Here is a 27,669-nt window from a genome sequence, read left to right on the forward strand (position 1 = left end):
TTGTTGTCTCCACAAGCAAGTGGCACGACACATCATCACTATCATCGACCGCAGCATATGTTAGGACTGCAATTATAACAATTATGTAACTCCATATTATAATTATGTAACGACAAACGATTGCATTATGTTACACTTATTACAATTATGTAACTACAAATGATTGCATTATGTTACACTTGCTACAATTATGTAACTACAAACGATATGTAACAATTATGTAACAACAAACGATTGCATTATGTTACACTTTGCCAATTAACAGTTGCATTAACAAGATGTAACTTTTATGTAACTTTAACTACAATTATAAGGCCAAGACACTTATGTAATAGTTGCATTAACAAAATGTAACTACAGTTATAAGGCCAACACAATTATGCATTTCACTACAATAACCCAAGTACATACTGTATTACAGTTAAATAATTTACCTTTAATGCATTTATTCAAATATGTATACAACTTGTTTAAAATGTAATATTACTGAATAATCACTATTTACTATGAATATTATATGTATACAATATTCATACAATTATGTTACTTTTACAATATTATGTATTTCACTTAATTAGCTTATAAGCTCATTATAATGTGTATATAATATGTATTAATATGTTATGACTATTAACTGTCGATGGTACGCCATTTTCGCGCGGCCGAGCAATGTGTTAGGACTCCATATTATAATTGCAAATCATAATAGATAGATAGATAAATAGATAGATAGAGAGACAGATAGAAGCAGGGAGTCAGATGATGAGAAGGTATTGTGTCTGCGAGAATCGAGCAGTGCTAAACATGCTTACACACTCTTAACTCGAGGAATGCTTGATAGGCACACGACAGCGCTTAGTGACCATACACACACATACACACATACTCACACACAGGCTTCTAGAACTTTCCACTCACAAGGAACACACGTGATACCTCTCCTGTTTCACCAGAATTTAGGAAAGAGAGCTCAGAAGGAGGTTAGCCACAGAACAGGCAGGTCGAGAAGGAGACAAGCCATACAAGAGGCAGGAGTGGGAAGAAGGGCTTGGCAGATAGAGAGAGAGACAGAGAGAGCGAGACAGAGAGATAGCTAGTGGGACTGGACTCTATACTCCGCTCTGTGTGAGAGACTTGTTAATATTTCCAAGACAAATAAAAATAGTCCCATACTATTCTTTACCTCTCCAAGATATAAAAACCACTCGTCCACAAGTCTAATATATATATAACTCAACCACAAAGGAACCACAAAGTATTTTATGACATTTTCATTTTATGACACAACCTCTTCCCTTCCTAAAGCCTCCCTGTTCTTCTCCAACTAATTCCTAAATCTAAGTAATAATCTTTATTTGAAGCAAAGGAGTAATGATTTAACAGGCACCTTCAGGTTTGTAGGCTTGACAGGGATTTTTTGGGAGACCCAGATGCTTGGGAAGTGTCAGTGACGTGCACCAGACTGAACCATGGAAGCAAAAACGTATGTTCACCACGTTGTAGCAGACATAGATCAACCCAGGTCTGGATGGCCTTAGCAGACCCATCAACTGCAAACAAGCAATCATCCCTGCAGGGCTGTCCCATGCAAACTTACATTCCTATGCAGTGGATGGCACCTCACTATTACACAATGCAGGTAAGAGTGTGGAGGCTTGGTTCCTCAATGGACTTCATATATGTGTCTCTCCACCAAGTTAGTAGGGGTAATATAGTAAGTTCCACATCACTTATGTGTTTGGTTATGAGTTTACAACCCTATGTTCTACACAGTTTCCTATGATACAGGAAACCATTAGGCTTGTCACTCAGTGTAGAGTCACTTAAGGAAGCAGCAAGCAGCACTATATCAAGTGAATGGATGATGGTCACCACCACCTACATGTTTACTGTATAGTCTAGGAATGTGCCTGGGTACAAATATTTAGCTCAACTGATTAGATCGGTTACTACAATGAATCAGCTTGTACACTGACATATACAGTAATGACTGACAGTGACTGAAGAACTATTTTCTAACCTCCCTTCCCTTCTATCTGCCTACCTTTTCACTCAGTTCCTCGCTTACAATTATACCCCTTTTCCTAGCTAATCAGATCAAACCAAGGACATGTTTTTTATTAGTATATCCCTGATGCTGATGCACAGTTTTACTAGCTTAAGATGTGTCTCTCATAGTGATGGAACTAACAAAAGCCAAAGCTAACATCTACATTTTGAAAAGCATATTGTAAGGTAAATGAAATCAACTCAAGATAACAAAAACACTGTACTGTTTAATGTAACAAACATCAACAGACTGAAGGAGTTAAGCATCTTCACCAAAACAGTTGACAGTGACTGGTGCATAAATTTTCCAGGCTGATGGAGATCCTTTACCCTTTTCAGATCAGTTTATAGCCAGATGTCAGACTGGATGTTCATTTTGACTGTAAGATGACTTTCTTACCTCATAACTAAGGCTCATCAAATTTCATCCAACCACAACTCAGTATTCAAGCTATAGGTGGGTGTGTCTCAGTTCCATTTGGTGAAAAACAATTTAACAACAGTATAACAACCATTACACCATTACAAGAGCTGTTTACTCTGTGGTGTTGACAGTTTACGCACTCTGTCTCTGGATGAAGACACCATTAGCTCTTGGTCACCATCCAAGTCTGTGTGAAAATCGAGGAGATCTCTCAGGCGGTGCTTAAGGTGGTGGATAGAGGTGGCATTCTCTCGGGCAGAGCAGGGAATTACGTCAGAGAATTTAACCCAATGCTCAGGTTGGTACTCCTCAGGAAACTGCTGGCACAGATCTGGCGGTGACATTATGGAGGTCAGTTGACTTCATCATAATTATCACTACTACTATTCACCACCATCACCCTGACCTTTTTTTTTTTTTTTCTTTCCTGCACCTATACATGGGGTGAAGTAAACATTCAAAATGCAATGAATGAGAGAGTACAATAGTGGGACAGACATCACCAACATGCCTTATGCAATGGACCAGACATCACTTACTATTCAAGCTGCCAGAATTCTGGCTGAACCTCACAGGTCTAACCATTTACACACTGTCATGGTTATTATTATTAACCCGTTGAGAGCGATAGGCCTCATTTGGGACTTATCAGAGTCGAAAGCGACAGGCCTCACACGAGTGTGATTTTCAAAGGCATACCAAAACCGCGCCACGAGGAGTAGGTGGCTGAAATTTGTATGGGAAACAGGGGCAGGTGGCAACTCTTGATACCACCCATGCACTTCCCCATATACTCTCAGAATACGCGCGTGCGCGGAAACCATGGAGCGCGCATGTAAATTTTCCTCATTTTCCTCCCGTGATGCCGCCAATCCCGCACCAGGCGCTAGGGGATCTGCACACACACACACACACACACACACACGAGAAAAAAGAGAGAGAGAGAAAAATAAATAAATAAAAATAAAATACAGGAATGGCAAAAGCAGCATCCCTTCAAATGAATGATGAGTTAAGGCATAATATCAGTCCCTCTTCTCTCTTTTCTCCATTCCCTCCATCCTCTCTTGGAGAGAGAGAGAGAGAGAGAGAGAGAGAGAAATAAATAAATCAATAAATAAATTACAGGAATTGGAAAAGCAGCATCCCTTCAAACGAATGATGAGTTAAAGTATAACATCAGTCCCTCTTCTCCAGTCCCTCCATCCTCTCTTGGAGAGAGAGAGAGAGAGAGAGAGATAAAGGGGATTGGCACACACACACATAAACGAGAGAGAGAGAGAGAGAGAGAGAGAGAGGATCTGCACACACACACACACACATGAGAGGCAATGGGGAAGGAGGACGTACGTCACATCACTCCGCATCTGACCAAACCTGGCCAAGTGGCCATACCTAAATTAGTATCTTTATATGAGTCAGGCTCTGTACTAGGTCAAACTAAATGGTGTCCTAATATAAAATAAGAAGTTTTAAGTAAGACTGTTGTTCAAATAACAAAATAAACAAAGTAGTGCAGGAATGCACCGAGCAGCATCAGCCGATTGTTTTGTCTGCGCCAGGGAATGTAAGTAGAATCTGTGCTCTTAGTACCACATGATGTCCACCTACTTTTGTAAAGCAAATTTGGAAAAGAAAAGGGATAAAGGTAGAAAGCAGGATGATGATTTCTACCAGGAACTGGTTGAAATGGAGACATATAATAACCTGGTAGAACGGTTAAACAGATTGCAGATGGCATTTCAGAATGAAATGAACGAAATTAAAAAACAGTTGCACATGCAGAAGGAAGAAATAGAAAAATTAGGAAAAGAAGTTAACAAGAAAGACACAACAATAGATGAGCTGACAGTAGAAGTGGGTTCACTTAACCCCTTAACCATGGGGCGTCACTTTCGTGACGCTTGGGAGCAAGGGATCATACCGCGGGGCGTCGCTTTTGTGATTCTGCGTTATTTTGAATTCACCCGGGCTTCCAAGTGGGGGCTTGTATCATCTATCAGTACTGCCAATGTCCAACACTAGTCAGCACTCCTAATCTCATCTGTACTCCCATCCGTTGTTGACAATTTAGCCATTTCTTCCCGTTCTTGACTCCCCTCCCTACCCCCCCTCCATTACCCTATCCTCTCGCCTGCCCGGCCGTGCTACACTAAGTAAATCTTCCCTGGAATTTTTCACTGATTTCATCCATTGAAATAAGCCCTATGTCCTATTCTTATACCAAATAATATATACAAGAAAGAAATAAGGTAAGTGAGAGTGCCATACACCTGGAATTGGCTAATTATCACCTGACAATACCTCATGTGCACTCGTTCGCTAATTTTCGTTGTTTTTTTCCCCTTGAAATATGCCATATAATCTATTTTCGTAATAAATATACATGTAAGGAGGGAAGGGAGAAGCCTAAGTGATATTTACATTCACCTGGAACTACCTAATTTATAATGTATTGTCTAGATTTCCTGCCAATCATTTCAGTGCTAGACACAGCTGTTTCAAGAGCTAACATTGGTAGCACTGAATATCCCCTAAGTAGGCCTCTACCCCGGCCCTCCGTTATCAGTTTACTCTCATCTTCCGAAGTGGGGGTACGTATGTTTCTTCTTGCTGACTTCAAGGACTTTTTCACCCCCATGCAAAGGGCCCTGTGACCTTTACCCCCTACTAAACCTCGTGTGGAAAGAGGTAATTGGCTGACAATTGATAAAAGAGTGACTATGATCTTTCTATTGAGTAAAACAGTGCAAGTGGAATTGTAAATAATGTGTAAATAATGTGTAAACAGCAAGTGAAAGTAATGAATGTAAATATACAAGAACAATGGAAAATAGTTTTATAAGTTACTTCAAGTGACAGTGCATAACACAGTGTAAATAAAATAGAAATGTAAATAACGTAAATAAAATAGAGAACGTAAATAGAAATGTAAATGAGTAGTATTATAAGAATACGAGTATATACCCTAGGAGTAATGAAAGTGAAAGTTTCACTCTAGCATGTCTGAATGCTATGAGTTATGAGAGTGAAGATGAAAGTGACATTCACTCTCAATGCTAGTATACAGGACGAGAAAGTGAATGCTACGTATTTTACTGAAAGAAATTGAATCCCTACAGTGACAATAAACTAATACTACTGAAGGAAACTTATGGATAAAGACTGTAGATATATATAAGTGTTATATAGTAATAGAAATATAAAGTGTGAGGGGTTTTATGAATAATAAATGACAGAGTGCCTAGAGCGAACTAGCGCAAGTGCGACGATCAGACGCGCTCGTAATTTCCATTGCTTTCACAGTGTTTTTTTTTTTTTTTAGTATGGATCCCAAACTACTTGAAAATTGTAGAATAGTGTTTGTATCTGGCTGTGGTAATCATATTACGGGTTGTCGGGAAGTGTAAAGTGGAGACTTCGTTACCCTACTTCAGAGGTCTCCACAAGTCCTACGGTAACCGACGAAGGCTCAACAATCATTCCAGGAGAAAGCTGAAGGTATGTGCCATAAGCATATGTAATTTTATTATTCTAGGACTAATAACTGATTTTTGGCAAATATTTTTTGAGAGTCTGTCGGAGCCCAAATAACCCCGCGGGACACGCAAGTCATTGGTAAACAAGCCCACGGTGTAGGGGTTAAAGGAAAATTAGTGAAATGGCAAAGTACAGTAGTCAACCACGAGAGTATTGTGGATGAGTTCAAAAATGATACAGACACAATTAGGCAAGTAAGCAATCTGATAGATCAGAGCAGTGATACTGAGGAGAAGTTAACACAGGTGAATGAAGCGATGCAAAGCTCCAAAAATGATGTGGAAACCACTTATGCAGAAATGGTGAAAGTAAGGAAAGACTTAGAAACAAGGGCTGAAGAAAAAAGCATTAAAAAGGAAGTGAAAAGAATAATCCAAAACAATCCTAAATTGGTCAGAGATTCAGCAGATATCAACAAATCAATAGTAATCACTGATATACAAGAAGAAGAAATAAAAAACAAGATCTCGAAAGACAAAAAGGAGATGGCAAATGTAATGAGCATATTGAAGGAAGTATCAGAGGAAATTTGTAATAAAGGCATAGAGGAGCACAAAAGGCTAGGGAAATATGAGAGAAATAAGGGGTAACCTTCCAGAGTGTAAACACTGTGGAGGAGATAGTAACTAAAAAATGCAAAGAAACTCATGGAAAAAGAGGAATTCAAAAAATGATGCCTAACTCAAAAGGAACTGGAAGTACTAAAAGAGAAGAGGGAGGAAGCAAAAACAAAGAATGAGAGAAGGTCAGAGGAGGAGAAGAATGCATTTTTTTTTTTTTTTTTTTTTCAAAGTAATTGGATTGCAGGTTCAAAAGTGGCACATAACCAGGAGGGAATAAAAAAGAGGAAGGTAGTAGACCCAATCATGACAAGTAGGTAAACAAGATGATTAAGTTGATGTACTCAAATGCAGACGGAATGGTGTCTAAATTATTAGAGATGAATGAAAATGAACCACATATAATATGCCTAACTTAAACAAAATTAACACCAAAGATATCAAATGACATCCTAAACTTAGAGGAATACAATATATGGAAAAGAGATAGGAACCTAAAAAAGGAGGAGGAACTGTAATATTAACAAAGAAAAATCTAAAAGTCAAAGAACTAGAACTAGATATACCCTTACAAGTAAAACTGATTGCAGTAGAGATCAATACATCTGAAGGGAAAGTAATTGTACCAAATTTATAAATGCCACCCAGATCAAACACATGGGCAAGAGGTGAACATGAGGATCTGGCAGAGAGTACAATTCAGAGTCTAAGAGCACTACTACATAGAATGGAAGAGAAATTGCAAAGAATTATACTAAATGGAGATCTTAATACAAATATAAATTGGAATAATCTAGATATCACAAGACAAGAAAGCTGTTGGGACCAAAAGCTCCTGGATCTCGTGTGGGAGTTTTTCCTAATGCAACATGTAAGGGAAAGCACCAGAAAAAGAGGACTTGATAGACTCTCAGTACTAGATCTAATATTTACTAGCCAAGAAAGGATATTGACAATTTAATACATCACCCTCCCTTCGGCAAAAGTGACCATGCAGTATTAAATTGCAGCTTCAGGATTGCATATGACATAGTTAACAGCAATGAAAGTTACAAAAGAAGCCTAACTTATAAAAAGGGAAACTACCATGACCTAAAGAAGTACTTCTTAGATATAGATTGGGAAAAGGAGCTTAGAGGACAAGATTTAAATGCTGTATATAAAAAATTCTGTGAACTTTATGAAATAGGAGTCCAAAATTACATCCCACAGCACAAAGAAGCAGAAAGGAAAATAAAGAAATGGTTTAATACAGAATGTAAAAAATCAAAAGAAAAGAGAAATTTGTTGTGGAATAAATACAGAAGACACAATAGTGAAAGGGCATATAAAAAAACTATAAACAGGCAAGAAACGATTACACAAGAATAAGGAGGGAAGCCCAAAAACAGTTTGAGGACAACATCATAAATAAAAGTAGTGATCAATCAAAGCTATTTTACAGCTACATCCAAAGCAAAACCAAAGTAAAAGATAAAATACAATCCATTACAGATGAGGAGATCACCTATACACAAGAGAAGGATACTTGTGAAGCACTAAATAAGAATTTCCAGTCAGTTTTTACAGCAGAAAATGATTCTGAGGGGGATGATAAGGAACATGCATGGCCACACATACTACCAGATATACAAATATCAAAAAAAAAAAAAAAATACCGGAGGAGCTAAGTAAATTAGACAAATGAAAAGCAAATGGTCTTGATGAAATTTCATGTTGGGTGCTACATGAATGTGCAAAGGAGTTAAGTAAACCATTATTTTTAATTTTCAAGGAATCCTTGGGACAAGGTAAACTACCTGATATTTGGAAGAAAGCAAACATTGTTCCCTTATTCAAGAAAGGGAATAAACAAAATCCACTCAACTACCGACCAGTATCACTAACCAGTGTTGTAAGCAAGGTATTACAAAAGCTGATAAGAAAAGTTTGGGTAAATCATCTAGAAGAACACAATATGATAACGGACAGTTTGGTTTCAGAAAAGGAAAATCAAGTGTTACTAATATGTTGAGCTACTATGATAGAGTAACAAAAACAGTACAGGAAAGAGAAGGATGTGTGGACAGTATCTACCGTATTTAGATTTCAAGAAGGCTTCTGATAGAGTACCGCACCAAAGACTTTTATGAAACTTGTACCATCAAGGAGGAATCCAAGGCAAACTGTATTGTCGGATGAAAGATTTTCTCAAAAAAGGGGAAATGAGAACAACACGAAGGGGAAACTACTCATCACGGAGGGAAGTAACTAGCAGAGTTCCACAGGGCTCACTCAATCCTCATAAACAGAAGCAATTTGTGTCTGGACCACTGCCGCGGTTTACAAAATCTGCAGTTTATAAATAATAACTCTTATGTGAAATATTAATTAGGGTCTGGAGTTTGGCCAACCACCCCCCAAAGCACCCTACCTACACCTATCAAGGACCATCAAACACAAACATACAAATTTAGGAATATTCAGTGCATGTATTAAACAGAAATAAGCAATGTTAAGGGATCTCACCTTAATCCTATGACGATATTGCTTAAGTGAATGAAGTGGGGTGGTGTTGGGAAGAACTTAGAACCTCTCAGCATGAGGTGGGGGTGCTCCCTCATTCTGTTCTCCCTTCTCCAGCTCCTCAGCCTCCCTCAGGAAGCCCTCAAAGTCTGCCTCAGAGATGACTGATGCTACATCATCCACATCCTCAGTGTGTGAAGGGCCAGGCTGTGGTTCAGGCTCAGCTTCTGCCCTTACCCAGGCAGAATAGTGGGTGATGAGTTCCTGATGTTTCTCATTAACTCTACAACTATGCAAGTCCTTGTAAAAACGCACAGCTTTTTCTAGGTAACCAATACTCTTCAATGGATTTCACAATCTCCTTGGCCAAGTCTACGTAAACAAGCAAATCACTGAGATCCTTCATAGAAAGCTCACCACGTTCCTGCTCATTCACTTCACTCACTTCACAGTTATTCTGCCTTTCCAAGTGCTCGTCGTCTTGTATTACAGCCTCCATGAAAGCCTCTTTTGTCCATGGAAGGTAGGAGGTGGGGGGAAAGTGCACAAAAAAAGACAGGTAGTTCTCGTACCGCATGGCGATGCTCTGTACTGTGAGGGTTGGCGGGCAGAACAACAACAACATGGCGGCATTAGTATGCACACTTGCCACCAGGGACGGGTGGTGATTGCTTGTTGGGTCGCAGTTATCAAATTGAATGCCGCGGTATATGATTCTCCTCGGAAAAGGCCCACTTCGGTGCCTAGATACACGATTTTCGTGACTTAACAGCGATTTAAGGGTGCCGGCAGTCTGACAGCCACTTTGCCGCAGTTTACGAGTCCGTGGTTTATAAACACGCGGTTTACGAGGACTGAGTGTTTGTTTTTAGTGTATATAAATGGTATAGATAGCAACAGTGGAAATGAAAGCTTTCTAAATATGTTTGCTGATGATGCAAAAATACAAAGGAGAATTACTAATGTAGACTGTTGTAAAGAGCTACAAGAAGAATTAAATAAACTTCATGAATGGAGCAATAGATGGCAAATGGAATTCAGTGTGGACAAGTGTCATGTAATCAAGTTTGGTAAAAGTGGAAAAAGACCTGATTGGGATTATAAGTTAGGAAGTAAAACCCTACACACATCAGAAAGAGAGATGGACCTAGGTGTGATTATCAATAACAGACCATCTCCAGCTGACCACATCAGTGATAAGGTACGGAACATGTATACAGTGAGGCACCAATTTTCGCGCCTAATTGGGTCCAAAAATAATGCGCGAAAGTAGAATTAGCGAAAATTTGGGCATTGTCTTTATGGCAAAAAGGCTAATTGGTTCCCGGTTATCCTAAAGTAACATCAGATTTTCATTTTCACTTGCAATACAGTACATCAAATCACTATTGTACATTGCATTGTGAGATACAAACAATAAAAATTGTACAGTACACATTATATGAGGAGGAACATACCACAGAGACCAGGTTGAGGTGTTTAATGGATGTTGGGGGTAAGTATCCGAGGCGCGTGGCGGGCTTACTTAGCCACGCCAGACGTATTGGCGCCACCTCTTGCTGCCTCGCTACCACCATGCTGTTTCTTCATACTACGCACTGTCGATTCTGGGATGTTAAATATACGGCAGATTTCACTGTTTTTTGTGCCCTTGTCCATGTGCTCAACTATCTTCCTTTTCATTTCATTATTATACTGCCGTTTCTTCACTCCAACACGATACTCTCTTTTAGCCTTGGCCTTTCCTCCCGACTTTGAATGTCCCGGCCACTTTTTATCACAAACACTGCCTCCTGGCCCTCCCCCCACACCACCAGGCTCTCCCCCCACACCACCAGGCCCTTTCCCCACACTACCAGGTATAGTAGAGGCCACTGAACCGTGAGAATCCAACACAATGGAGCTAGCACGCTCGTACACGATGGCGGGAATGAGTGGACAGAGTGTTGACATGATGTCATTCAAGATGGCGGTTGGTTGCGGGCGGGCGGTGCAGGAAATTCAAAGTTCAAAATATTGTCCCAAACCCAAAATTTGTGCGCAAAAATCGATTTTTTTCAAGCGAAAGTGGAAGTTAGGGAATATTTGGCGCAGGCCGCGAAAGTGAATTCCGCGAATCATGCTGTAGCGAAAGTTGGTGCACTACTGTACACTGCTTGCAAATATAAAAGTAGCATTCACATACATAAATGAAGACATGCAAAGAAAGATAATAACATCATTCATCAGACCAACCCTAGAGTATACATCAGTGGTCTGGAGTCCTCATCTCAAAAAACACATAGATAAAATTGAAAAAGTTCATAGGGCCGCTACAAGATGGGTACCAATCTTAAGGGAACTAGACTACGAAGAAAAACTAGAAAAACTGAATCTAACTATACTACAGGAGAGAAGGAAAAGAGGAGACATGATTATGCTATATAAATGCATATCAGGGAAGGAAAAAAGAGACATAAATGATTACATAACCTATGGGGATGCATCAGCAAAAGGACACTGCAAAACACTGCATAAAAATAGAGGCAATAAAGACGTAAGGAAATTTAGTTTCCCAAATAGGGCAATTGATCAGTGGAATGCACTACTGAATAAAATAGTGTGTGCCAAAACAATTCATAAATCAGAGGATATGTATGATAAAAATGGGGCCAGGAGGAGGCCATAGCACGCGCCGAACAAGGTAGTACTCCCGAGGGGAATGGGAATGCTGGTGATAGGGAGAGCTGGAGCTCCTGTTTCACTAGCTATCTAACCATCCCCCTTTGCTGACCTTTTCAGTGTGACAGTAACATGGAGAGTAGACCAGCATACTCTCCCAAACATTTCCTCTAACTATCTATGCACTACACCACATGCACTTTACATTTCGCACAACGTATCCCACTACGTTACAGGAGTTGACGCCAGCAAGGGCATGCGGCCAGAAAACTTTGCCCCCGCTACCTAGTGGCGGACTTCTAGGGGGAGGTGTGGCAGGGGTTCCGCCAGCATAGATCGTGGGTCCAGGGCGAGATGGGGCTCGGGCCTGTGCTACAGGGTACAGGGCATTGTGGTTCCCAGGCTGCCGCTTCCGCCCAATAGAGAGGGGCCCGAACCTGGGAGTAGCGCCCCAGGAGACTGCCCTATCAGTGGGTGTATAATGGTGGGATAGTTGCCGTGCCAAGACGCGCTTGGAGGGTGTCCCTGCAGCTGTCCTGGCAGGGTGCCCCGAGGCCACTACCACAGCCACTGGTAAGCTGGTGGGCTAGGGGTCCCAGATCCATTGCCTGGACCTGGGACTGTGCAGTGAGTGGGACCTGTGCTGTGTCTGTCCCCCTTTATTAATACTGAAGATGACAAAACAAAATAAGTTTCAAAGCAAGCCTGAGGACAGTAAATCACCCATGGGGATGAGGGTGGGTTCATGGGATGTGGGAAGTTTGAGGGGAAGAGCAGGGGAAGTCGTTGAGGCATTCAGTAGGAGGTGGGTGGATGTGGCGTGTTTGCAGGAAGTCCGGTGCAGGGGTGGATCAGTCAGAAAGATTGTTTTTAAGGACTGTTCCTATAAGTTGTTTTGGCAGGAGGGTACAGACGGATATGGAGGTGTTGGTGTAATGGTTGCGGAGAAATGGGTGGAATATGTTATGAATGTTTTGAGAGTAAGCAATAGGATATTGGTAGTGAAAATTCTGTTGGGAAGAAAGATAGCTGTGATTATATCGGCATATGTTCCACAGGCAGGATTGGATGAATCAGACACATAGATTTTGCGATGATTTAGTACGTGTAGTGGGTGGTATGCGGGATAATGAGATAGTGATTTTGGGAGGGGACTTAAATGGTCATGTAGGTGAAGCAGCACAAGGTTATGAAGGAGTGCATGGGGGATGTGCGTATGGTCTAAGGAATGCAGAAGGGGAAAGGATGCTCGAGTTTGGGGAGGCAATGGATATGATTGTGTGCAACACATATTTTAGGAAAAGAGACAGTAGGTTAATTACGTATGAGTCTGGGGGAAATAGCAGTCAGATAGATTATTTTCTGGTTAGGAGGGCCGATAGGAAGTTAGTGAGGGATGTTAAAGTTATAGAAAGTGAGGAGTGTGTCCAGCAGCACAAACTATTGATTTGTGATATGATGCTTAAAGAACACGTGATGAAAAAGAGGACTTATGTCCCTTGGGGGAAAATATGGAAGCTGAAAAACCAAGTAGTAAGGGATGCCTTCTATAGCGAGTTGAGGAGAGTGGTGGCTGAACAGGGAGCTGTAGACAGAGGCGTTAATGAACAGTACAGAGCCCTCAAGAACAATTTCTTGAGAGTTACTGACGTAACATGCAGCTGGACAAGAGGACCACCAAGACATAAAGTAACTTGGTGGTGGGATGAGGGTGTAGAAGCTGCAATTAAGGAGAAAAGAAGGCTTTTCCGGGAGTGGAAGAAGGGTGGTAGAAAGAGGAATATTTGGCTGCCAAGCGCAGGGCTAGAAGAGAGGTATACAGGGCAAAGTCTGAGTCACAGAGACAATTACTTGATAACCTAAATCATGGGGAAAGGAAAAATATATTTAGGGTGGCAGGTCAGGTGAAGAAGGATAATTGGGATATCATAGGTGAGCACTGTGTGAAGAATGATGAGGGTAGTGGTGAACAGTGAGGATATTAAAGATGCATGGAGAGAGCATTATAACCGGTTGTTGAATGAGGAGTTTGACTGGGACAGGGAAGGTTTGGAGCCAGCAGATCCAGTGTCTGGCCCTTGGCCTTTGATTGATACTGCTACTGTGAGTGAGGCAATAGGCAGGATGAGGGTGGGGAAGGCAGCAGGTGTGTCTGGGTTGACTGCCGAAATGTTGAAGGCCTCAGGCGATATAGGGGTGAGTTTAGTCACTGACCTGATAAATAGGATTATTTATGAGTGTGTTGTCCCAGATGATTGGCTGAAGAGTGTAATTGTAAATGTGTATAAAGGGAAGGGTGATGCCCTGGAAAGAGGAAATTATAGAGGTATAAAGCTTTTAGATCAGATAATGAAGGTAATAGAGAGAGTTTTAGAAGGTATGATTAGAGAAAGAGTGAATATTGATGAGATGCAGTTTGGGTTTATGCCAGGTAGGGGGACCACTGATGCCATATTCATTGTTCGACAGCTTCAGGAAAAATATATTGGTAGGAGAAGGGATCTTTATTTTGTTTTTGTTGATTTGGAAAAGGCCTTTGACAGAGTCCCTAGAGAGGTGGTGAAGTGGGCAATGAGAAAGCTTGGCTTGGAGGAGTGGCTGGTTAGAGTAGTTATGGCCAAGTATGTGGGTGCTCACACCCACGTGAGAGTGAATGGAGATTTGAGTGATGAGTTTTCCGTGAATGTTGGTGTGCATCAGGGGTCAGTCTTGAGTCCTATGTTGTTTATCATGGTACTTGAAGCCCTTTCACGTGACTTTAGAAACGGACTCCCATGGGAGTTGTTGTATGCTGATGATTTGGTGCTGATTGCAGAGAATGAAAGGGAGGCGGAGGAAAGGTTTAGGAAGTGGAGAGATGGTATGGGGTAAAAGGGTTTAAGGGTAAATGCAGATAAAACAAAAGTGATGATATCTAGGGTTGGTGGCGGTACTGTCAAAGACGAGGGAGAGTGGCTATGTGCAGTTTGCCACAAGGGCATGGGAAGTAATTCCATCTTGTGCAGTGTGTGTGAAAAATGGGAGCATAAGAGATGTAGTGGTATCAGAGGTAGACTGCAAGATAATGCTGATTTTATGTGTGCGGCGTGCCGGGGTGAGCAGGTGGAGATTGTCAGACGTGAAAGGATTGAACTTGCTGGTGAATCTCTTGAGTGTGTGGAAGAGTTTTGTTATTTGGGAGACATGTTGTGTGCTGGAGGTGGGGCTGGAGCTAGCTCTGTGGCTAGGATGAGAAGTAGTTGGAAGAAGTTCAGGGAGCTCTTGCCTCTCCTGACACTGAGAGGGCTCTCCCTACGTGCTAAGGGGTCTTTATATGCAGCATATGTTAGGAGTGTAATGCTGTATGGCAGTGAGACCTGGGCAGTGAAGGAGGAAGATATTCGCCGGCTCAGACGTACAGAAATGACAATGATTAGGTGGATGTGCAGTGCGTCCCTGCGACCAAGGCCTGGAGGGGCTGGGTATACAATGGAAGAGTTGAGAGGTAGGATGGGACTGGAGTGTATTGGTGTTGTGATGAGGAGAGGTAGATTGAGGTGGTTTGGACATGTGGAGAGGATGGGGGATGATAATTGGGTGAGGAAGGTGAGAAGTGTTAATATTGGGGGTGGGTTTATGAGGGGTAGACCGAGAAAGACATGGGACGAGGTCATTAAGTGTGACCTTAGGGTTAAGGGACTGAACAGGGAGGCTGCAATGGATCGTGCAGCGTGGAGAGCCGCCATTAGGTGACCAAGGCCGACACATGCAAGCATGTTGGAGCCTTGAAAAACGAAAACGAAAACGAAGACATGGGACAGTACGAGCTTGACTAATTCCTGTAAAGATACAAGTAGGTAAGAACAATTAGGTAGGTAAGAAAACACACACACACACACACACACACACACACACACACACGCGAGAGAGAGAGAGAGAGAGAGAATGAGAGAGAGATAAAGGAGATCTGCACACACACACACACACACACACACAAATAAAACTAGATATACCATCACAAGTAGAACTGATTGCAGTAGAGATTGACACATCTGAAGGTAAAGTAATTGTAGCCAATTTGTACATGCCACCCAGATCAAACACATGGGTAAGAGACGAATATGAGAACCTGGCAAAGAGTACAATTCAGAGTGTAAGATCATTGCTACATAAAATGGAAGAGAAATCGGAAAGAATTATACTAACTGGGGACTTCTATACAAATATAAATTGGAATTCTCTAGATATAAATAGCCAAGAAAGCTGTTGGGACCAAAAGCTCCTGGATCTCGTACAAGAGTTTTTCTTAACGCAACATGTGAGGGAAACCACCAGAAAAAGAGGACTTGATGTACCTTCAGTGCTAGATCTAATATTTACAAGGCAAGAAAATGATATTGACAGTTTAATATATCACCCTCCACTCGGCAAAAGCGATCATGCAGTACTAAATTATAACTTCAGGATAGCATATGACATAGTAAACAGCAATGATAGTTACAAAAAGAGCCTAAACTATAAAAAGGGAAATTATCAAGACCTAAAGAAGTATTTCTTAGAAGTTGATTGGGAAAATGAGCTTAGAGGACAAGATTTAAATGCTGTATATAAAAATTTTTGTGAATTTTACGAAATAGGAGTCCAGAAGTGCATCCCACAGCACAAAGAAGCAGATAAGAAAATACAGAAATGGTTCAATACAGAATGTAAAAAATCAAAAGAAAGAAGAGATTTGTTGTAGAATAGATACAGAAGACACAATAGTGAAAGGGCGTATAATAATTACAAACAGGCAAGAAATGACTATACAAGAATAAGGAGGGAAGCCCAAAAACAGTTTGAGGAGGATATAATAAATAAAAGTAGTGATCAACCAAAGCTGTTTTACAGCTATATCAGAAGCAAAACTAAAGTAAAAGATATAATACAATCCATTACGGACAAGGGAATCACTTATACACAAGAGAAAGATATTTGTGAAGCACTAAATAAGAATTTCCAATTAGTTTTTACAGAAGAAAAAAATTTTGAGAGGGACTATGTGGAACACGCATGTCCACACATACTACCAGATATACAAATAGCAGAAAAAGTAATACAGGAGGAGTTAAGTAGATTAGACAGAGGAAAAGCAAGTGGTCCTGATGAAATTTCGTGTTGGGTATTACGAGCATGTGCAAAGGAGTTAAGTAAACCATTATTTTTAATTTTCAAGAAATCCTTGAGTCAAGGTAAACTACCTGATATTTGGAAAAAAGCAAATATTGTCCCCGTATTCAAGAAAGGAAATAGACAAAATCCACTCAACTACCGACCAGTATCACTGACCAGTGTTGTAAGCAAGGTATTAGAAAAACTTATAAGAAAAGCTTGGGTAAATCATCTAGAAGAACACAGTATGATAACAGAAAGACAGTTTGATTTCAGAAAAGGAAAATCATGTGTTACTAATCTGTTGAGCTACTATGACAGAGAAACAAACACAATACAGGAAAGGGAAGGATGAGTGGACAGTATCTATTTAGATTTCAAGAAAGCTTTTGACACAGTACCACACCAAAGACTTTTATGGAAACTGTACTATCAAGGAGGAATTCGAGGCAAACTGTTTTGTTGGATGCAAGACTTTCTCATAAAAAGAGAAATGAGGAGAGTACTAAGAGGAAACTACTCATCATGGAAAGAAGTGACTAGTGGAGTACCACAGGGTTCAGTGCTGGCACCAATCATGTTTTTAGTGTATATAAATGATATAAACAGTAACACTGGAAATGAGAGCTATCTGAATATGTTTGCAGATGATGCAAAAATACAAAAGGAGAATTACTAACACAGACTCTTGTAAAGAGCTACAAGAAGAATTAAATAAACTTCATGAATGGAGTAGTACATGGCAAATGGAATTCAATGTGGACAAGTGTCATGTAATCAAGTTTGGTAAAAGTGGAAAAAGACCTGATTGGGATTATAAGTTAGGAAATAAAACCCTATACACATCAGAAAGAGAGAAAGACCTAGGTGTGATTATCAATAACAGACTATCTCCGGCTGACCACATCAGCGAGAAGGTACGGAACATGTATACACTGCTTGCAAATATGAGAATAGCATTCACATACGTAAAGGAAGACATGCTAAGAAGGATAATAACATCATTCATTAGACATACCCTGGAATATGCATCAGTAGTCTGGAGTTCTCATTTCAAAAAGCACATAGACAAGATTGAAAAAGTTCAAAGGGCCGCTACAAGATGGATACCATGCTTAAGGGACCTAAGCTACGAAGAAAGACTAAATAAACTGAATCTACCAACATTACAGGAGAGAAGGAAAAGAGGTGACATGATAATGCTATATAAATGCATATCAGGAAAGGAGAAAATAGACATAAATGATTACTTAACATATGGAGAAGCATCAAGCAAGAGGACACTGCAAAAAATTGCATAAGAAGAGAGGTGATAAAGACGTAAGGAAATTCAGTATCCCAAACAGAGCAATTGATCAATGGAATGCACTACCGAATGAAATAGTGTGTGCCAAAACAATTCACAAATTTAAAGATATGTACGATAAATATGGTTTAAGACACGGGACAGTACGAGCTTGACTCATTCCTGTAAAGATACAATTAGGTAAGAACACACACACACACAAACACACACACACACACACACACACACACACACACACACACATGGAAGAGAAAATAATTCAAAGTTTAAGAGCATTACTACATAGAATGGAGAAGAAATCTGAAAGAATTATACTAACTGGTGATTTGAATACAAATATAAACTGGAATACTCTAGATATAAAAAGTCAGGAAAGCTACTGGGAGCTAAAGCTCCTGGACCTTGTGCAGGACTTTTTCCTAACACAGCATGTAAAAGAAAGCACCAGAAAAAGAGGACTTGATATACCATCAGTACTAGATCTTATATTTACTAGGCAAGAAAATGATATTGACAATATTACATATCACCCTCCCTTCGGCAAAAGTGACCAAGTAGTATTAAGTTACAACTTCAGGATTTCATATGACATAGTTAAAAGTAATGAATGTTACAAATAGAGCCTTAACTACAAAAAGGGCGACTATCAGGACCTAAAGAAATACTTCTTAGAAATAGATTGGAAAAAGAGCTTAGAGGACAAGATTTAAATGTTATATATAGAAAATTCTGTTAACTTTATGAAACAGGAGTCCCGAAGTACATCCCGCAGCACAAAGAAGAAGAAAAGAAAATAAATAAATGGTTTAATACATAATGTAATAAATCAAAAGAAAAAAGGGATTTGTTGTGGAATAGATACAGAAGACACAATAGTGATAGAGCATATAACAACTATACACAAGCAAGAAACGATTACACAAGAATAAGGAGGGAAGCCCAAAAACAGTTTGAGGACGACATCATAAATAAAAGTAGTGATCAACCGAAGCTATTTTACAGCTACATCCGAAGCAAAACCAAAGTAAAAGATAAAATACAATCCATTACAGATGAGGGGATCACCTACACACAAGAGGAGGATATTTGTGATGCACTAAATATGAATTTCCAGTCAGTTTTTACAGCAGAAAATGATTCTGAGGGGGATGATAAGGAACATGCATGGCCACACATACTACCAGATATACAAATATAAAAAAAAAAAAGAATACTCCCCCAGTATCCCGGCTTGTCGTACGAGGCGACTAAAAGGGTTGGTGGTGGGTTAGTGCCCCACCTCGTAAAAAGAACTAACTAAAAAAGCAAATAAAGCGCCTCGGACCCGGACGGACCATACGTTGACGACTAAGGAACGGACAAAGGACATTCTGAGGGTAGGAACGTGGAATGTGAGAGGAGTGAATGATGAAGTGAAAGAGAGAGAGATTGTCCAGGTGCTTGAGGATGCAAAAGTGGATATATGTGGATTGACTGAAACTAAATGGAAAGGTGAAACGGTGAGAGAATGGGAACACGGTATAGGTATATGTGCGGGAGTCAGTGAGAATGAGAGGGCAAGAGAGGGAGTATGTCTGATGATAAGCAAGAAGTGGAAGGAGAATATAAGAGAGTATGGAACAGTGGGTGCAAGGATTGTATGGGTGAGGATGAAAGTAGGTATACAAGCATGGGCGATTGTATGTGTGTATGCTCCAACAGAGGATCGAGTGGCAAGAGTGAAAGATGAGTTTTGGGCGAGAGTAGAAGCATGTATGGACAAGTTTGAGAGGAGCGAGAGAGTGCTGTTGATTGGAGACATGAATGGCAAGTTGGGAATGTACGAGTGGATGGAGTGGTTGGTCAGTGGGGTGTGCCAGCTGAAGTAGATGGGAATGGTAGTGCTTTGGTGGACATCTGTGCTGGTAAGGGGTTGGCAATAGCCAACACCTACTTTCGTCATAAGATGATCCACCGGTATACATGGAGAGTAATGAGGAGGATGGATGGTGAACTTGTTGAACGAAAGGCAATGATAGACTACGTGTGTGTGGATGAGCGAATGAGAAGACAAGTGTTGGATGCAAGGGTGTGGAGAGGGTGGGGGAATGGAGTCTCGGACCATCACTTAGTGATGGCCAAGGTAGAGCTGCAAAGAAAGTGGTTGAGGAGACGAAGGGGAAGACAGGAGGATGCAGCTCCTGTGAGAAGAGTGGAGAAATTGCAAGATAGTGAGAAAAGGACAGAGTATAAGAGCACAGTGGAAGAAAGATTGGGAAGGTATGAGCTAGAGCAGATGGAAGGGGTGGAAGACGTATGTAAGATATTCACGGAAGAGATAAGCGCAGCGTGTGAGGCGGTTTGTGGAGTGAGGAGGAGATGCAAGGGTGTGCAAGGGACAGCATGGTGGAATGATGAGGTGAAACGAGCTGTGGAACAAAAGAGGAAGGCATATGGTGAATGGTTGGCGAGTAGAGGTAGGGGAGAAGATGAGAGAGAGAAGAGAGAGGTATATGTGAGCAGGAGAAGGGAGGTTAAGAGACTGGTGAAGGAGAGTAAGAAGAAAGTGGATGAAGAGTTTGGGAGGAATCTGAGTGTGAAATGGAGGGAGAGTAAGAAATTGTTTTGGAAGGAGGTAAAGAAAGTAAGGCAGTGTGAAAGGGGAAATAGTAGGGGAGTGAAAGATAGGAATAATAGATTGTTGGTGGAGAAGAGAGAGAAATTGAGGAGATGGAAGGAGCACTTTGAGGATTTGTTGAATGTAGAGAGTGAGAACAGTGTGAGTATAAGTGGTTGGGGAATGGCTGGGAGAAGAAGAGATGAGAGGAGGGAGGAAGAGATCAGTAGGGCGGAAGTAGTGGAAGCGATGAAGAACATTAAGCTGGGAAAGGCCCCAGGAATTGATGGAGTGTGTGGTGAAATGCTTAGGTACTTCGTATGGGGGTGAGATTGTTGTGGAGTGGATATGGAAGTTGTGTAGATTGGCTTGGGAAGAGGGAAGGGTTCCAGAAGACTGGAAATCAGGTATAATTGTTCCTCTGTACAAAGGAAAAGGGGAGAGAGAAGTATGTGGTAACCATAGGGGTATTTGCCTTCTTAGTGTGACTGGTAAAATATATGGTAGAATACTCATTGATAGGGTTAGGCATATGACAGAGGAGCTAGTTGGAGAAGAACAAGGGGGATTTAGGAAGGGAAAAGGGTGTGTAGATCAGATATTTGTTCTAAGATGTTTAGTGGAGAAGTATCTAGAGAAGGGAAGGAAAGTGTATGCTGCCTTCATGGACTTGGAGAAAGCTTATGACAGAATAGATAGGCAAGGTATGTGGAAGGTATTGAGAATATATGGAGTGGAGGGGAAATTGTTGAGTGCTGTGAAGAGTATGTACGAGGGAGGTAGGGCTACGGTGCGAGTGGATGGTGAGCTGAGTGAGTTCTTTGATCTCAAGGTGGGACTGAAACAGGGGTGTGTGATGTCTCCATGGCTGGTTAATATATATATGGATGGGGTTGTAAAGGAGGTGCAGGGTAGGGCAGTGGATGTGGGGGTGGCCCTAATGAATGAGGGTGAGATTTGGAAGCTTCCGATGTTGCTGTTTGCTGATGATACAGTATTGTTGAGTGAAGATGAATGGGAGTTGCAAGGTTTGGTGAATGAATTTGGGACAGTGTGTAGGAGGAGGAAGCTGAAAGTTAATGTAAACAAAAGTAAAGTTATGGTGTTTGAGAGGAATGAAGTCACAGAGTGTGCAGTGAGATTGGATGGTGAGGATATGGAGAATGTGAGTGCATTCAAGTACTTGGGTAGTGTGATGAGTAAGGATGGAACTTTGTGGGATGAAGTACGTGAAAGGGTACAGCAGGGAAGAAAGGTTGTTGGTACACTGAAAGCAGTGATGAGAAATAGGGAGGTGAGTATGGAAGTTAAGAAGTCACTGCATGATGGTATTGTGATCCCTACCCTGACGTATGGAAGCGAGGCGTGGACCTTGCAAGAGGGGAACAAGTCAAGAGTGAGAGCAGTGGAAATGAGTTACTTGAAAGGAGCATGTGGAGTGACGTGGAGGGACAGGTTGACGAATGAAGAAGTGAAGGAACGTTGTGGGGTAGATGTGGATGTGGTTGAAAAGATTAGGAGAAATACACTGAGGTGGTTTGGACATGTGGAGAGAATGGAGAATGAAAGACTGACTAAGAGGGTGTATGTAGGTGAGGTGGAGGGAGGGAGAGGGAGAGGTAGACCGAGGATGAGGTGGAGGGATGGAGTTGAGAGGTATATGAGGGAGGGGGGGTGAGTTGGGGGGAGGGGAGTCAAATGGTGGGTGACAGAGTGACTTGGAGGCGTTTTGTCTGCGGCCACCCTTTGCGGGATTAGGGCGTCGGGCTATAGATAGATAGATAGATAGATTATAATAAACATGCATGCCCACACATACTACCAGATATACAAATATCAGAAAAAGAAATACCGGAGGAGCCAAATAAATTAGACAAATGAAAAGCAAATGATCCTGATGAAATTTCATGCTGGGTGCTACATGAATGTGCAAAGGAGTTAAGTAAACCATTATTTTTAATTTTCAAGGAATCATTGGGACAAGGTAAACTACCTGATATTTGGAAGAAAGCAAACATTGTTCCCTTATTCAAGAAAGGGAATAGACAAAACCCACTCAACTACCGACCAGTATCACTAACCAGTGTTGTAAGCAAGGTATTAGAAAAGCTGATAAGAAAATTTCGGGTAAATCATCTAGAACACAATATGATAACAGAAAGACAGTTTTGTTCCAGAAAGGAAAAATCATGTGTTACTAATTTGTTGCGGTACTACGATGGAGTAACAGACACATTACAGAACAGAGAAGGATGGGTGGACAGTATCTATTTAGATTTCAAGAAAGGATTTGACAGAGTATTGCACCAAAGACTTTTATGGAAACTGTACCATCAAGGAGGAGGAATCCAAGGCAAACTGTATTGTTGGATGCAAGATTTTCTCAAAAAAAGGGAAATGAGAACAATATGAAGGCAAAATTACTCATCATGGAGAGTAGTGACTAGCGGAGTTCCATAGGGCTCAGTGCTGGCACCAATTATGTTTTTAGCGTATATAAATGATAAAGACAATAACATTGGAAATGAAAGCTATCTAAATATGTTTGCTGATGATGCAAAAATACAAAGGAGCATTACTGACACAGACTCATGTAAAGAACTACAAGATTTAAATAAACTTCAAGAATGGAGCAATAGATGGCAAATGGAATTCAATGTGGACAAATGTCATGTAATCAAGTTTGGTAAAAGTGGAAAAAGACTGATTGGGATTTAAGTTAGGAAGCAAAATCCTAGACACATTAAAACAAGAGAAGGACCTAGGTGTGATTATCAATAACAGATTATCTCCGGCTAACCATATCAGTGAGAAGGTATACATGTACAGTATACACTGCTTGCAAATATGAGAATAGCATTCACATACATAAATGAAGACATGCTAAGAAAGATAATACCATCATTAATCAGACCAACCCTGGAGAATGCATCAGTAGTCTGGAGTCCACATCTCAAAAAACACATAGATAAGATTGAAAAAGATCAAAGGGCTGCTACAAGACGGGTACCAAGCTTAAGGGATCTAAGCTACGAAGAAAGACTAGAAAAACTGAATCTAACTACACTACAGGACAGAAGGAAAAGAGGAGACATGATTACGCTATTCAAATGCATATCAGGGAAGGAGAAAGTAGACATAAAAGATTATATAACCTATGAGGATGCATCAGCAAGAGGACACTGCATAAAAAGGGAGGCGATAAAGACGTAAGGAAATTTAGTTTCCCAAATAGGGCAATTGATCAGTGGAATGCACAACTGAATAAAATAGTGTGTGCCAAAACAATTCATAAATTCAAGGATATGTATGATAAAAATGGTTTAAGACACAGGACAGTACGAGCTTGACTCATTCCTGTAAAGATACAATTAGGTAAGAACAATTAGGTAGGTAAGAACACACACACACACATTAGAGAGAGAGAGAGAGAAAGAGTTGATGATACAGTAATCACATGATCCTTGCCCAAGGCCATGGAAAATATAGGCTGCCGGACAATGCCCTGCCTTACCTTATTCATCGCGAGTGGTGGGTTGCTCGCACCACCAGCAGTTCATCGTCTGGCCATTTTATCTCAACACCACGTGACTTTATGTGGTCATATATATACTGCCGGATGCATGTGAACATTTCCAAGACGATGATGTGTGTTTCATTCAGCTCTGTAAGACTCGAAATTTCGGCCAAGTCGTTGCTTGAGGCCAGGTACCTATTGGAACCATGGTCACTCTCCATGGGTTAATAACATCCTTGGACGACTGAGTAGGTATATGCGCCAACAAAAGACTGTGGAAGCTGCATGAAAGAAGAGTTCTGGGCAAATGTGCAAACGTGCATGAAAAAGTTTGAGAGGAGTGGAAGAATGTTTTTGATTGGAGATATAAATGGAAAAGTAGGGAATGTGATGGTGGATGGAATAGTACTGGGTAGGTGTGAGGGGGCTGTGGCAATAGAAGTGGATGAGAATGGCAGTGCTCTTGTGGACATTTAGGCACAAAATGATCCACAGGTATACATGGTGAGTGATGAGAAGGGGGTGTGTGAACTGAACAAACAGAAGGTAATTATTATGTGTGTGGATGAGAGAATGAGAAAGAATGTCCTGGATGCAAGAAAATATAGAGACTGAGGGAGTGGATTTTCTGACCACCACTTGGTGGTGGTGAAAGTCATGGTACAAATGCGATGGATGTTAGAAAGAGGAGGACAGGAGGAAGCAGTCCATACAAGGAGGATAGAAAGGGTGCAAGAGGATGAAAAAAGGGCAGAATATAGGAGAGAATGGGAAGAGCAATAGGGTAAATATGATTTGGAGCAGATGGGGGAAGTAGAAGGCATGTGCAAGATATTCACATAAGAAATCTGTGCAGCATATGAGGTGGTGTTGTAATATCCGAACTGAAACTCAATAAATTAATCACATTGTCTTGGCCAGGATTCGATCTCATGCCCACATGCTTCATAGGCATGCACGTTACCACTGAGCCAAAGAGAGGATACCTGCTTTGCCTCTATGCAGTGCGGCCTTATTTAGACCCTATTACATCACTCATTCCTCCCCTTGGTGATTAATTTGGTCAGTTTCGAACACACATGGTTGTGTAGCATTGGACGTCACCACTGGGGGCGCTGCGGACCACACCGGACAGCTCACCCCCGGTATGTAAGACCTAAGATGCTGTCAACATCATCATTGCCCTCCAAGCCTCTCCTCACATCCCACTGCTGCCACCAATGTAATATCCAACCTGAAACTCAACAAATTAATCACACTGTCCTGGCCGAGATTCGATCTCATGCCCTCACGCTTCATATGCGCACACATTACCACTGAGCCAAAGAGAGGATCCCCGGTTTGCCTCTAAGCAACGAAGGCTTTTACAGAGCCCATTACAGTGTGTGGGGTGAAGAGAAGATGAAAGGCGGTGCAAGGAGCAGCATCGTGAAGTGAAGACATGAGACAAGCCATGGTGCAACAGTAGAAAACATAGTGAGTGGATGAGCAGCAGAGGCATGGAGGAAGTTGAGAGACAGAATAGAGAGTCATATGTAGAGGGGAAGAGAGAGGTGAAAAGATTAGTAGGAAAAAATATAAAGAGACTGGATGAGGAATCTGGAAGGAATTAAAGTGGAGAGAATGTTCATTTTTTCATTCATTCATTCATCATCCAATCCTGATACCCCAAGAGGAGCGTAAGGGTCCGGGGCTAGGCAAGTTGTTCCTGTCACATAAGATGAAAGTGACCAGTCTCACTCATCCCTGAGTGGCATTACATGAGCAATAACCTCCCCCCCACAAAAAAAAAAAAGGTCCTGGAAAGAGGTAAAGAGAGTTAGTCAGGATGATAATGGAGGTAGTAGGGGAGTGAAAAATAAAATGGCAGATTGCTAGTGGAGAAGGAAGAAATAGTGAGCAAATGAAGGGAACACTTTAAGGATTAGTTTGATACTGAAAATGAACGTAATGTCAGTATAAGTGGCTAGAAAATGGATGAGAGAAAGAGGGAGATGAGAAAAGATGATGAACTCAGTAGGATGAAACCAGTGGAAACAATGAAGAAAGACAGAATGGGAAAAGCCCCAGTGGTGAAATACTGAAGAACGGGGGAGAGATAGTAGTAGAATGGATATATGGAAAATGTGCAGATTGGCCTGGGAGGAAAGCAGAGTCCCAGAGGATAGGAAATCAGGTATGATTATTTCCCTGTACAAAGGAAAAAGGGAAAAGGAAGTGTGTGGTAATCATATGGCCATTTGCTTTCTTAGTGCAACAGGAAAATTATATGGTAGGATACTTACTGACTGAGTTTCAGAAATACCAAAGGAATTAACTAAAGAAGAACAGGGAGGTTTAGGAAGGGAAGAAGTTTTGTTGATCAGATATTCATCCCAAAGTTTTTAGTGGAAAAGTTTCTAGAGACGGGAAAGAAGTCGTATGCAGCCTTCGTGGATTTGAAGAAACCATATGACAGAGTGGGCTGAAAAGGAATATGGAAAATATTAAGAATATATGGAGTAAATGGGAAGCTGCTGAATGCCCTGAAGAGTATGTATGAAGGCATTAAGGCTGCAGTGCATGAGGATGGTGAACTGAGTGAATTTTCCTATCTGAATGTTCAACTGAAACATGCATGTGTCATATCTCCATGGTTGTTCAATCTGTATATAGATGGGGTTATAAGAGATAGATGGTAGGGTAGTGGATGTTGGTGCTGCCCTAATGAAAGAGGGCAGCATTTGGAAACTCGGTGTTCTGTTGTTTACAGACGATACTGTTTTGTTAAGTGAAGACGAAGAGCAACTGCAAGGCTTGGTGAATGAGTTTGGGAGTGTGTAAGAAACAGAATCTAAAGTTGAATGTAGTGAAGAGTAAAGTTGTGGTCTTTGAGAGAAATTAAGTCACTGAATGTACAGAGAGGCTGGGTGATAAGGAATTGGAATATGTGAGTGCCGTTAAGTACTTGGGTAGTGTGATGAGTAAGGATGGAACTTTGGAGGGCAAAGTGCTTGAAAGGATACAACTTAGAAGAAAGGTTGCTGGTTTTTTTAAAGCAGTGATAAGAAATAGGGAAGTGAGCATGGAAGTAAAACAGTTGCTGCATGATAGTATTGTGATAGCAACTCTAACATAAGTGAAGCTTGTACCTTGTTGGAAGGACACATGTCCTGAGTGAGAGCAGTGGAAATGAGTTATTTGAAAGCAGCATGTGGAGCTACATCGACGGACAGACTGGCAAATGAGGAAGTGAAAGAGCATTGTAGTGTAGATGTGGATATGACAGAAAGCATTAGGAGAAATACACTGAGGTGGTTTGGCCATGTGGAGAGGATGGACAGTGAGAGACTAACGAAGAGAGTGTATGTGAGTGCAGTGGAGGGGGAGACCATGGATGAG

The 27,669-nt window shown here is 41.1% G+C and overlaps 1 protein-coding gene across 2 annotated transcripts in view; it reads right to left on the bottom strand.

Annotated features, from left to right (window-relative positions):
- Positions 1 to 2,318: 2,318 nt before the first annotated feature.
- Positions 2,319 to 27,669, bottom strand: part of LOC145410222 (GTP-binding protein 10) — a 364,639-nt gene continuing 339,288 nt past the window's right edge. For both annotated transcript variants that reach the window (XM_080280440.1, XM_080280441.1), the window contains exon 8: positions 2,319 to 2,804. In XM_080280440.1, coding sequence (XP_080136566.1) covers positions 2,572 to 2,804 — 233 coding nt within the window. In that variant the 3' untranslated portion in view covers positions 2,319 to 2,571. The remainder of the gene's footprint in view (positions 2,805 to 27,669) is intronic.

Source organism: Coenobita brevimanus, chromosome 84 (genome assembly GCF_032717465.1).
Source record: "Coenobita brevimanus isolate Jiangsu-jjx chromosome 84, ASM3271746v2, whole genome shotgun sequence".
Classification (NCBI taxonomy): Eukaryota; Metazoa; Arthropoda; class Malacostraca; order Decapoda; family Coenobitidae; genus Coenobita; species Coenobita brevimanus.